Source organism: Choristoneura fumiferana, chromosome 23 (genome assembly GCF_025370935.1).
Source record: "Choristoneura fumiferana chromosome 23, NRCan_CFum_1, whole genome shotgun sequence".
In the NCBI taxonomy this organism is placed as follows: Eukaryota; Metazoa; Arthropoda; class Insecta; order Lepidoptera; family Tortricidae; genus Choristoneura; species Choristoneura fumiferana.
Window position 1 is genome coordinate 9,132,255 of NC_133494.1, and position 12,946 is coordinate 9,145,200.

General features: G+C 35.1%; 2 protein-coding genes across 4 annotated transcripts in view; one reads left to right on the forward strand and one right to left on the reverse strand.

The window, feature by feature from the left end:
* Positions 1–12,946, reverse strand: part of Hacl (2-hydroxyacyl-CoA lyase) — a 49,170-nt gene that overhangs the window by 24,865 nt on the left and 11,359 nt on the right. The window lies entirely within an intron of this gene.
* LOC141441006 (sialin-like) overlaps positions 1–12,946 on the forward strand; it is a 38,459-nt gene that overhangs the window by 412 nt on the left and 25,101 nt on the right. The window contains exon 1 of one of the 3 annotated variants that reach the window (XM_074105616.1): positions 6,097–6,329. The exons of 1 other annotated variant lie outside the window; for it this stretch is intronic. In XM_074105616.1, coding sequence (XP_073961717.1) covers positions 6,299–6,329 — 31 coding nt within the window. In that variant the 5' untranslated portion in view covers positions 6,097–6,298. Of the gene's footprint in view, positions 1–6,096; positions 6,330–7,419; positions 7,527–12,946 lie in introns of those variants that run through there. One more of the 3 variants, XM_074105618.1, reaches the window with a different exon arrangement.

Sequence of the window (12,946 nt, forward strand, 5' to 3'; positions counted from 1 at the left end):
GTTTTGCAAGAGTCGCATTAGTGCTGTTTTTACCCGACTGCCCGAAGGAGGGTTATCTATTGGATTTCTACATTTATTAAGATATTTGTCGCGCCTGTTACATTTGTGCTACTTATTTCATGTTGACAATCCATCATACATCTGCCAAAGAAACCATAGCAAAATTGTAACAATAATGTTATGAAAAGTTCCTACGCTGGTACGCGATTCACTTTCCTCGACTGTGCATTAGGTTTCATGGTTAACTTAGATCGCACAAACGCTCCTTAGTTTGTATAAGTGAAACTATACGAGCGCGGTAAGGTAGTAAAAATAATATGAGTGTAAAATTGCCGTTAGGAGGTAGTTTAAATAGAATAAATGTAAATAAGTATACTTAGTTAGTTAGTTACTACTAGGCTACTAGTAATTAATTTTTATATAGCAAACCCGTATTCACTACTATTACGAGGAACCTTTATATTTCGCGATGTCTGTCCGTTCGTCCGTCCGTCAGTCAGTAGGTACGCTTAGCTTTGAGACTACTAGTACTTAATGGACAGCTATAATTTTGCAAGAGTAAATATATATTATGTCATCCGCCTCGACTAAGTGGTAAAAAAATAGGGTGGAAACCAGAGCTACCTACTCGTAAAGTGCAGCTAATTTTTCGTCTAAACTACAGTGTATTTAGGTAGGGTATTGTTGTATGTAGTATAGTACTGTACCCAAATAAACAGTGTGAACTTAACACGCGCGAATGGACGTGCCAGCATATTTGCCCCAAGTACTTACTTGAATTTTGAAACTCTATGCCGTCAGCGGTATAGAGTGAAAAATACTTATTCACCTCAACACCTCCAACAGGCAGGTTTTGCTATGAAATCAGTGAGCAATATCGCATTTTGCTCACTCCGTGAGACAAAGTAACTTTTTAATTTTTTTTTTTTAATTTTTAAAATTTTTAAATATTTGAACTTTACTTTGATCTGTCATTTCACTTTAACACGAAAAAAGCGAGAGATAGGATCAAATGTGTTGATTACAATCTTAAATTATTTTTTTGCTATTAAAAATATATCGATACCTAATAAATTACATGACAACGAAATATTTCCAAAATGTAAAATTTCCTGATCTTTTAATAAAGTATGCAACCTCGTTGCACGAAAGCCGCTTCTCTTGTTTTTTTTTATAACAGAATTCCGTATACTGCCTCTACAGTTGGAAAAAATATTTGTTAAATTGAATGAATTTTTAACAAATCTATTTATGTTTATGTAATAGAAGTCTTAATTAAATTCATATTTAAAGGTTTAATAACATTTATAATAAATTATACGTTTATTGTTCAACCTTTTTAATGACCCCAAGATGAGGCTTTTTGCAGTATTAAAATATAAGAGTGACAATAAGCACAAGAAGTTCTAAGTTCAAATTACAATGCATGTTATGACTGTTATGAGTATGATATTTGTATTGTATCTACTGGACACTTTTTTATGGTTTTAAATGTGATTATTATATTAGTTTCTTAATAATCGGATTATATTTAAAAAAATGTGTTTGTTGTGTAAACAGGTAAGTATATGTGGTTTTATTCTTATGTTACATTTAAATGATGTTCTCGCTGCTGAGATGAAAAATTGTATGTGTCACACGAGACCAAAGTTTTTTTGCATCTCGTGTATTTGAATCCCTTGCTGCTCTCAGGATTCTAACCTAGAATCACTCACTGATGCTCGTGATTCAATTATAGAATCCTTCGCTTACTCGGGATTCGAAATCAACACTCGCAACAAAAAACAACTTTGCTCTCTTGTTGCACAAATAACTATTTCCTTCTCATGCTCGTAAAGTTCGTGTTTATGCTGGATCTAGGCGACATAAAATGTTTTTTTCATGTTCTAGTGCATAAAGTAAAATCTTCGTCTAAGACCAAGGCAATCAGGTGTAAACAGCCACAAACAAAGAACTTTCCACATATTTTTTAAAATATTTTTTAATTATATACCTAAAACTAAAAATCAATCAAATCAATTAAAATTGATCAGTAAAACCAAAAATTTATAATTATAATACAAATGCGTAAACAATAAAAGGTACATAGTAAGTGAACAATTGTTTCCACTGTTGCTATTTAATTTACTCGTTATCGAAGTGAAAAGCGGAGTGTAAAACTCGAGCATTAAACCAATTTTACCCTCGACGTGTCTATCCACCCTCGCCGTACCTACCGACTTGGGTGGATAAATGAACGTCTTGGGTAAAATGGCTCGTTTTATGCTCTTGTTGTAGGTACTATCTACTATACTTGTAAATTACTGTGCCAATTGTAATAATTAGTAATGAAAATCTAGTATTTTAATAAGTAACATACTATTTACTCCATTTCTTCCGTGGATGTCGTAAGAGGCGACTAAGGATATAGGTTAAGGTATACCGTAGGCGACAGGCTAGCAACTTGTCACTATTTTACGTACCGTTTTTGTTAAACTTAAAACCTAAAATTGCTAAAAGTGGCTTCGAAGCGGTAACGTTTCGTAAGCTCTGCCTACCCCATTTAGGAGTACAGGCGTCATGTTTGTGGGTGTGTAATAACACTTTTTCTAGTAGCTTTGGTTTTTATTGTCTCGCAAAAGGTGAGAAAAGTAGAGCATACTCCTCGGGGATAAAACTGATTTTGCCTTGGGCGCGCTTAAATCCTTCACTACTCTCAGGGATCCATCTTAATTTCCTCGTTTCGCTCGAGAATTAACTCACAACATCCTCGCTACACTCAGGAGTTAAATCTGGACTCCTTCGTTACGCTCAGGATTCAATATCGCGCCCGTAACATAATACAGTGCTTTATGCCCTTGGTATACAATCTGCTTATTGTTAAATTCGGTAGATGTATACCTATATTTTAAGCCCCGGGGAAGGATACTGCATAGTTTTTAACAGACGAAAAAAACCAAGGAGGTTCTCAAGTCGACGCTGCTGGCTCGTGCTGAGGCACCGACTTCAAAATAGTACCTACCTAGATTAAAAAATAAAAAAAAGGTTTACTATTTTCCACTTTTCAGTTTTTTCAGCGGTTTCATTTTCCTCGGAAAATTGCATACTCGTAGTTTCCGCGCGATAGCGATATACTTACACGAATTCTACACGGATGGAGTCGCGGGTAACAGCTAGTTAGGATATGATATTTTATATTCTCTCTCATATTTGCTCTGAAGCGATAAGGCCGCCTATTGCTTACCTTGTATTTTTTTCTCTATGTTCCTCTTGTTTACTATTTTATTGCATTTAAAGGAATCTTTCTATATTAATAACATAGATTATTATTAGACATTATATTAACCGTATGCCTAATTCAAGTGAATTTCTGAAGATTAACTCAGGAGAGGTTCTTGACAACAACTTGTATTTTTTTTGCGTGATTTATCTTTACATTAAATGAATAAAATAAAAAAACAAACGAAACAAAAATGGTGGTATATCCTTAGTCTTTTTGGCAATGCACGGACGCCCCGTAAACAGGTAAAAATTACGAAACGGTTAGGTTTTTGAGAGCCAGTCGTTAAGGCCACGATTTCACTGCAATCGGAGTTCCGTGAGATAAGAGTCGTTCTCCATTAATTACTTAATTAATACGCACAAGTTGCGTGCCTACTTAAGTAAAGCTCGTGGTAAATTTCAAATGTTATTTCCGCACATGAATTTTGAAAAACTCAGAGGTGCGAGCTGGGGTTTGAATTGAACCCACGATCCTCTGCTTAAGAGGGCATAGGTCAACCCACTAGGCCACCACAGCTTTTTAATGGATATATTGAAGTTTAAACTTTGCGTTCAACGTCCTAAAATTGAAAAGAAATGAGACCCTCTATTTACTAAACAACAATTCAGTATGTCCCCCTATTTAGTTGAAGTACTTACATAGGGAAAACATATTGAACAACTAGTCAAAATTTTTAATGCCACCTGAAGGAAAAGTACCTACTCTCAATTACAGAATATAGGAGAAAAAAAAATATTCAAAGGAAACACTCCTTTATTAAAAAAATATATATACTGCATTAGAGGATTTTTGTCAAGAGATATACATATATATATATTATTGTTTGTTAAAATAAAATAAACAACATTTAATGGTCTACCTTAGAGATTATAATTAACCTATCGACTTAAATATGCCATATAAGTACATTTTTTCAAAAATCTTTGAATGCAGTTTAGTTTCGTTTTAAAAATAATGAAAGCTTTATTTTCAGTAAATTTTCCTATATTCAGCTATTACGAGTATGCTAGGTACAGCCAACGTCATAAATAAGTGATCAGTTTTGTACCTTGTCACTTTTACGTGATGTTTCAAAAGCCATACGAAATCATGTAACGTCTGAAAGCGATAAGGTACAAAAGTTATCACTTATTTATGATGTAGACTGTACTTTCCTTCCAAGTGGCTTAAAAAAAATCTATTTTGTATACACTTGTGTGATATTTATGTACCTACCGTATTGTACAGCTGCCTTAAGGGCTATATTTCACCGGGACACCAGGCGGCACAACCAGTCGCCGCCACCAAGGGGTATCTCACCTGGTATCCACTTGGTTGCGCAAAGCTGCATACATTTTGTTGGTGGTGGCTACTGGTTGTGCCGCCTGGTGTCCCGGTGAAATCTTACATTGTTTTGTAGTCAAACGCATGGGTCTTCTTTTTTATGGTGCACTATTTGATCTTCCATGTCAATGTAATTCAACTTTTTTTTTTATTCAAAAGAGACAACAAGACGATAACTAACTTTTCTGGAAACCCATGTCTGATGTGTACCTAATGGTGCCAAAATGAGTTATGCGATTACCATTTAACAAGGATAACAAATAAGGAAACCTCGCATCAGAACGTAACCGCGCAATGAACAGAAAACAACGCTCATTTCAACATCGGTCGCATGAAGTTGTAGCTGGGTCGTTGTCTTCTTTACCACATGGTAAATTGCCTGAAATAGCCTAGACAGGAGAAAGGTTGTGTTCTTTGTAGGTATTATGACATTGAGGCAAACGCTGTTAGATTTTTTAAGCGCAGTTTTATCGGACCAAAATACGAATGTTTTCTTTATTCGAAGTTTATCTGAGAGTTGGCGTAAAAGAAGGTTAAACGACCTGGCAACATCCCAAAGGTATTCGTGGTGGAAACAAAAAAAGTGCACTATATAGTTATTGAAGAAAATCAATTAACCTACAATTACATCAGCGCTGCAGATATACCTGTACGGAATCCTTCCCCCTTATACGGACTTTCTAGGCCGACAGCATCGGCAGACTACTCTTAAAATATCCGGGTAAATCCGTCCATGTGGACAACAGATTCATTATTAGGTTAGATAAAGAAAATATAAAAAGAGTGTTTATTAAGCAATTATGTCAATTTGTGTAAAATTACAACTATTTATTATATATTTTAATTTATAATTGCATAATAAACACTAAGTATTTTGTATGATTAGATAGAAAGATAAGTGTTATGCCAATACACTAGTTTAGGAAGACCATGCATTATTTTAAGAAAATATTAAGGCTAGATTACTTAAATACAAGTTAGGTTTTATAGTTCCGTATTAAAGTGGTTTGTCGTTTTGTACCTAACTCAAAACAATTATAAAATAGCTATTACTTTTTTTTGGTTTGTAGCAACTATGACTATTGAATGTAGGTGTGCTAAAACGTCCAAGTCACTAAAGATGTAGTTAGTGACTCTAGATAAAAATCTCTACAGCGGGTAAGGAGTTTGATTCTAAGTAAGTAAATGAAAATGGACTAGAGTAGGCAACTCATGAGTAGGCTTATGGGTAATAAATAACCTACTCGAGCATTTCTTGGTACCTAAAATCATCGGATACAATCCGCTGGTGGTTTGTACGATTTTAACTTCTTTGCATGTTCCAAAATACTTACTTAGAAAGACAAGCCAGCCCTGCAATGGGCAACGACGTAATCCCACGCAAACATTGGTAGAAAAGCTACGAATAGCAAAGGCAGAAATACACAATTTAAAACACACGGATCGAATGGATTTTTTGCTAAAAATTGGTTTTCTCACAGTCATAGTTTAGATTTAGAGCGGAAATGTGGCAGTAACATAACGCCAGTACCTCACGGTGGTTGTTGATGGTAGGCGCCCGCGCAGCCGGGCCGGCTCACTCGCTCGCGAACTGCGTAACAACACCTACCTGGAAAGCGTTAACACTAATCCAAACGGAAAATGTACACCGCTTAAAGTGAAAAAGTTTTCTGTGATTTTTATTTTGGACACTGGACATTTTTTGACACAGAAATGGCACTGCTCGTATTTAGTAAGATTACAGGTGAGTGTTGTTTATTTATTCATTAAAAAAATCTGTAGGAAAAAGAAAATATAAATACTGGCGTGGAACTGACTGACATGAATTGTATTGTTATTGTGACGAGAAAAGTCGACGTTTAGTCAGTCATTCCCAACATAATTTATTCTCGCTGTTAGATACATTAATGTATTCGTGAGTACTTAGGTATTTAAAAACTTCCGAAATGTTTCATTGAAATTAATTGCTTCAAACTGTTCAAACAATCATAACTAGGTCTAACAAATTAAAATCATGGTTGCAACATAATTTTACTTAAATAATAATAATAGAAATTTTTATTCACCATCACAAACTTAAAACCTACCTACCTACCTACTTTAAACTTAGTACCTATTAGTACCTATTTTAGGTATTTGCCCCAGGTTTGTTAAAAACTCCTTTTGTAAACAACTTAAAAAAATGGAATTTTTTGTAACTTGACATTTATGTAGAGTATATTATAATGTAAGTAATAATATTGTATCCATATTAGGTTGAATTAATAATGAACTGTTTAAAATTTATTTATAACAAAAAGCAATAAAACACAATACATTAAACATTTAAAAATATGACTATGTACAAAAAATATATAACCTAGCCTAACCTATAAATAAAAAATCCCTCCTAGGTCACCGTCGCTTAATAATTGAACTAATACTAAACAAACTTTTTATTTGTTAATTGTTTATTTTTTTAATTATATGTGTAGTTTTATTACTTTTAGTTCCGTTTGTTGTCGTGTTTTAAAGTGCTAACAGTAAAAAAATCGTTTAATCGTTTAATCGTCTTATAAATTTATTTGCATTAGACACAGTTCACTCTTTTGTACGTTTCAAAACGTTTCTATAATATAAAAATATTAAACTTATCATTAACAAAACTAGCGATAACATTGCGCATATATTTTATAACCACGGCTTAATTCAGTTATCGAAATTCGATTCATCTCGTAAATACATTTTAAATTGAGCGCGGCGCATTCCCTCCTCTATTGCTGATGCGCAACTAAAAACCAGTTAGGTACCCTTAAATAATAAAGAAAAAAAAAGTAAACTACCCACTGGTAAAATTTACATATCTCAAAGAACTTATAGCGTACTAATCGCTGGATCAAAATGGTTGTGCGTCGTAATTGTTTCACTCAACATTGAAAGCACCTGTACATAATGGCTATAGGTACGTGTAAATCACTGTAAATAAGTTACCTTAAGAATTCAATGTTTATTATTTACTCGAATGACTGTACTTATTAGATTTGTCACCTAGTATGACGTTACCGTACTTACGTACATAAATAAATTTATTACTTATCTAATCGAGTTTTAAGTAACATGTTACCTAGGGTACATATAACCGAAAAATAATTTTGAAGCCAATAGTTTAGCTTGTGAAGGCGGAAGGGGGGAATCGCCTCTAACAAAATTAGCTACCTCTTCTTAGTTTAAAATTTTTCACCTCTCCTGTTCGGAAAGTTTAATTTTCATGGGTAGAGCCGGGTGGAAAATTGCGTTTTCATCTCTAGGGTTTCCTAATCCCTCTAGGGTTTAGTAATTTTTTTAAATTTTTTCGAATGGCCACGGAGTCGAAGATAATTGAGTTACGTCAATGACACTTTTTTTTCACGTCGTGACCAAGGAGTTTATATACAACAATGGAGGTTGAACGCCGAACATCCGTTTGAAACAAGAAATTTCATCTTTATTACGTCTTTTGTAGTATTTTACATTCCTCACAGTCGAAATGAAAAGTAGTGTGTCTAACTCGGGTGAAATTACCCATTTCCCCTCGAACTATCTCTGGTGAAATGGATCACTTTCCACCCTTGGTTATCAATCTACTATTGCAACCATATCCCTGAATCGAAAAATGATTTATACAACTACATATAATGTTTCGAAATGAAAGACCTACTCGACAATATCCCACACCATGGGATTAGACGAGAAAAATATTGAATCATTCTCACTTTACGTATCCTATACATACCTACAGCTGAGGTAAGCTTTTTAGGGTTCCGTAGTCAACTAGGAACCCTTATAGTTTCGCCATGTCTGTCCGTCTGTCTGTCTGTCCGCAAGTAAGCTCAGAGATCGTTAGTACTAGAAAGCTGTAATTTGGCATGAAAGGTATACATATCAGTCACGTTACGCCGACAAAGTAGGTAGTACAAAAAAAAAAAGTAAAAAATTTTTTTTTAGTTTACCTCCCATAGACGTAATGGGGGTAATATTTTTTTCTCGACTAACCCTATAGTGTGGGGTATTGTTGGATAGTGTTGGATAGGATTTTTCTATTCAGTGATCTGTTTGTGAAATATTCAACTTTAAAGTGCAAATTTTCATTAAAATCGAGCGTCCCCCCCTCTAAAATCTAAACTGTTGGGTGGAAAAATTTGAAGAAATTCGGAATGGTAGTGAATATATCAAATTTACAAGGAAAATTATAGCGGCTAAGATTGCTTGAGAGTTATTAGTAGTTTAAGAGTAAAAAATAACTAAACTTGGAAGATTCTGTACACAATTCGAAATCCTTAGAAAAATATTATTTGATTTTTTTCGTAATGGCTACGGAACCTCCTGGGCGTGTCCGACTGAGTTCTGAGTTGCAATAATGAATATTTTATATTTCTTAATAAATTTAACAGTTTCGTATAAGGTTTTTCCTGTCAGTAAATTTTGTACATTATTCAATCGTAAAGATCAATCAAAACATTAGAAGCAAAACATCTTTCTACAAACGGATAATAACGTCGATAGATTTATAGTGCAATTACATATTTATTACGACCAAATATACTTAAAGACAAAGAAACGTATGAAATTAGAAATGGAGTTTATTTACTATGTTAAACTTCCGTACAGGTAGGTAATTAGAAGTGTTGCAAGTGGGATATAAAATAAATCTTAACGATACTTGCGTATACAACGATGCAAGAATACTATTTATTGTATTTGAAATACAAACCGGACAATAACTAATCTCACAAACATGAGAGGTGGTTTCAAATGCAATAAAAACGCAGTTAACTGCACCTTAACCTACGTTAATTATGAACTAAAACCACATTTAATTGGTTTAGGTTCGTGGATATGGACATCCGCAAAGTAATGCCTGGTTCAATCAAATACTTACCTACGTCAATTTTCCGGAAGCCCTAACCACATAAAGGTTGAGCAGTTATGTAAGAAAGCCGTGACTTTCACATCCATAACTTAGAATTAGTAATCCAAACATTGATACTGCCGGCCGCAGTAAAGGATACATATTTATGATATGCACATGCGTTTATATTATAGCATGCTTATAGTAAGTAGCTACCTCCTGTTGGGTTTTGCAAGTGATCAATGTCACCCTTAACCTGTCATCTCCCAGGATAACAGGATCGAAGGATTTTGGACACAAATTTGTGCCTCTGGGAGAGGACAGGTTAAATTGATAGTGTTCGCCACAGTGAACATGATCAAGATTATCTTTTTGTATTCTTTAAATGTAGATTTTTTTGGACTATAGGTAACGACGAGGTTTAAATCATGATTTTTTTCAATTTTGTCAAATTTTGGATTAATTTTGAAAATTACTTATTCCTTTCATGATCATCATCATCAGCCTACAGCAGTCCACTGCTGGACATATAGACCTCCCCCATGGCGCGCCACAACACTGTTTTCAGCCCCTCGCATCCAGCCGCCACCAGCGCCCCTCTTAAGGTCGTCCGTCCACCGTGCCTCAGGACACCCTACACTACGTTTTCCCGTCCGTGGTCTCCATTTGAGGACTCGTCTACTCCACGGTTCATCGGTCCTGCGACAGACGTGGCCAGCTCAACGCCACTTCAGCGCACTAGTTCTCTGAGCAACGTCGGTGACTTTCGTTCTTTGCCAGATAATGTGATTTCGGTTTTTATCCTTCAAAGAAACCCCTAGCATTGCTCTCTCCATAGCTCGCTGAGCGACTGAGCGACCATGAATTTGTAGATTAGTCCCGCAGACAAAGTCCACGTTTCGGCTCCGTATAGGTTAAAACTGGTAGGACGCACTGGTTGAAGACTTTCGTTTTTGGGCACTGAGGGATATCTGACGACAGGATATGCCGATGTTTCCCGATAGCAGCCCAGCCCAACTGTATTCGCCCTTCCAAAAACAAAGAAATTTAACGTAATTCCGCATTCTTCAAAAAAATTGAGAATTCATTTCTGTCAATGTCAACTCTCTCCAAACAAATTGATTGCGGTACGGCGCGTTAAATGATAAACAAATTATGTGAGTCAGCTCTGCTGGCGCAGTTTTTACAATAATTACAAACTTAAGTAGGTATATCAAATATTAAGGAACTTCACAGACACACGTTACCTTCAAACATTAGCTTCAAACGGCAGTAAATCCCTGAGGATAATGGCGCAAACGTTTTAGGTTTGCAAAAAACAAAGTAAATAGCGTTTCGTGATTTCACATGACATCATTAGCCTTCTCGGCTTCCTCGAGAATATTAGGTACCACTCTGAACTTGCCTCCAAAATTGTTCCTTAGTCAGTCGTACCTAATTATTCTGAAAATATTGCGCTAAAATGAAAAAAAAAACCCTAGCAAAAAAAATACTGGCACTTGAGGTATCCCATCTTAGGCCTCTAGGTTGGCAACGCATCTGCAATACCCCTGGTGTTGCAGATGTTTATGGGCGGTGGTAATCTCTTACCATCAGGAGACTCACTTGCTCGTTTGCCATCCAGTCGAATAAAAAAAAACTTATTGCTCCGGCTTTCACTTCGCTCGTTTATGCGGAATATTCCAGATGCAAGTTCAAGCTCAACATTACGTAAACATTGCGGCTACCAAGTACCAACCAACCAGCTATTACATTACCACGGGGCATAAAACCTAGAAGGTTCCTTATAGCTAAATAGCTACATACAGAACCGAAGTCTATGCTTAACCTCCTAACGCCCAGAGTCCTTTATAACACACACAATTCACAATCTGATAGCTAAAATAACTGCATTGTGTAATAAATATGTATAATTAATTATTAATAAGTATGTTTAATTTCAGGTTACTATTGTTATTTGTTTTTTTTTTTATCATAACACATAAATTTTATCCTGAGTAAGATTTATTATTTTTAGCATTCTAGGCGCTTTGGTGTTGTACTGTAAGCCTAAAATGTAAACTGTTATACTTAAATAAATAAATAAAATTAAGGACTTATTGTAATTTGAACTTCAAACTCTATCATAAATGACGTAAAGTTTAATGTTCATATATCAAAAATTTGACTTGGGCGTTAGGAGGATAAAACATAGTTTTTATTATCATAACTATTTTGGGCGCACAGTAATTAGGTGCGTACGATTAAGCAGCAATGATATTTATGTTGATGATATGATAGGTATGTTTGTGTCACACTAAAGACGAAGTACATAATTATTGTCTTGAATCCCAAACGAGTTCAAAAGAGCCTCGTTAAGCACGAAGTAATGAATGGTGTTTAAGAAACCAGAGCATTCCGTCCGTAGCAGCGCCAGGTACGAATGTCAACAGTTTGAGGCGCTGTTCTGGTGTTATCAAATACTAGCCGATGTTTACGCCCGAGAACGCTAGCCATAAAAGAATTTCGCTCACGACACTATCGAACGTGATTTTATTGGATTCTTATCCGGACTAAGCGATAGAATTTTGTTATTTCCAGCAAATAACGATTCGACCGGTAAACGTGCGCGAAGAACGCAATACGTCACCAGTTTGATTGGTCAGTTGCGATTGGAATTTCTTTAATGTAAAATACGTACCTAGTTGGATATCGATAATGGATAGTTTTATTGGAAAAATAGCTGTCGCCGGCATGCCCATGTCTACAAAGAATTTGTTTATCGCTTTCCCACAGAAACTTTGCAATTATCTGTAGTAAAAAGTATCCTAAATGTCAATTGAGGTTATAAACAATTATAAACTATATTATGAACATTTGTATCGAATTCCAGAAAATTCAGAAAATTTTGCTTGAAAGAATATAAATATAATTAAATCCACACATGCATCATTCTAACACTTAGGTACATCTTCATAAACTTTCGCTTTTGTAGTATTTATAAATACCTATTATTAAGATACCTAAGCCAATAATTTATAATAGGTGCATGCATTTAATGTAAGTAATACTTGGCCCCATTATACTTAAGTATTTTTTTACTGAAAACTTTAAATCTTTACTGGAATTAACAAACCTAATTTAACCTAAGGGTTAATAATAATATAGCCTATGGTAGTATAATATGGTAGATTACTGCTATTAGGCATAGGGGGGTAGGCATTAGCGTCTCCGACCAGCAAAGGTTAGCAGTCAGCTACGAATATTTAACTTCATTAATAAAATGGTGCTAGAAAGTCACACATAGCAAGGCTTAGTTGTATATGGCTTAATTATCTAATATCTTTGAAGTTAACTTACGCTATATGCTTAAAAAGGCCGTAAACCTGCTTATCTAAAGAAGCATGCGCATCCGATTCAATTAACTACTAATCAAAGTATACTGATTATGATCCACGGGCATAGCATAGCATCACGAGTAAGAAAGAAGTAAGTACATCATGACTACACACGTA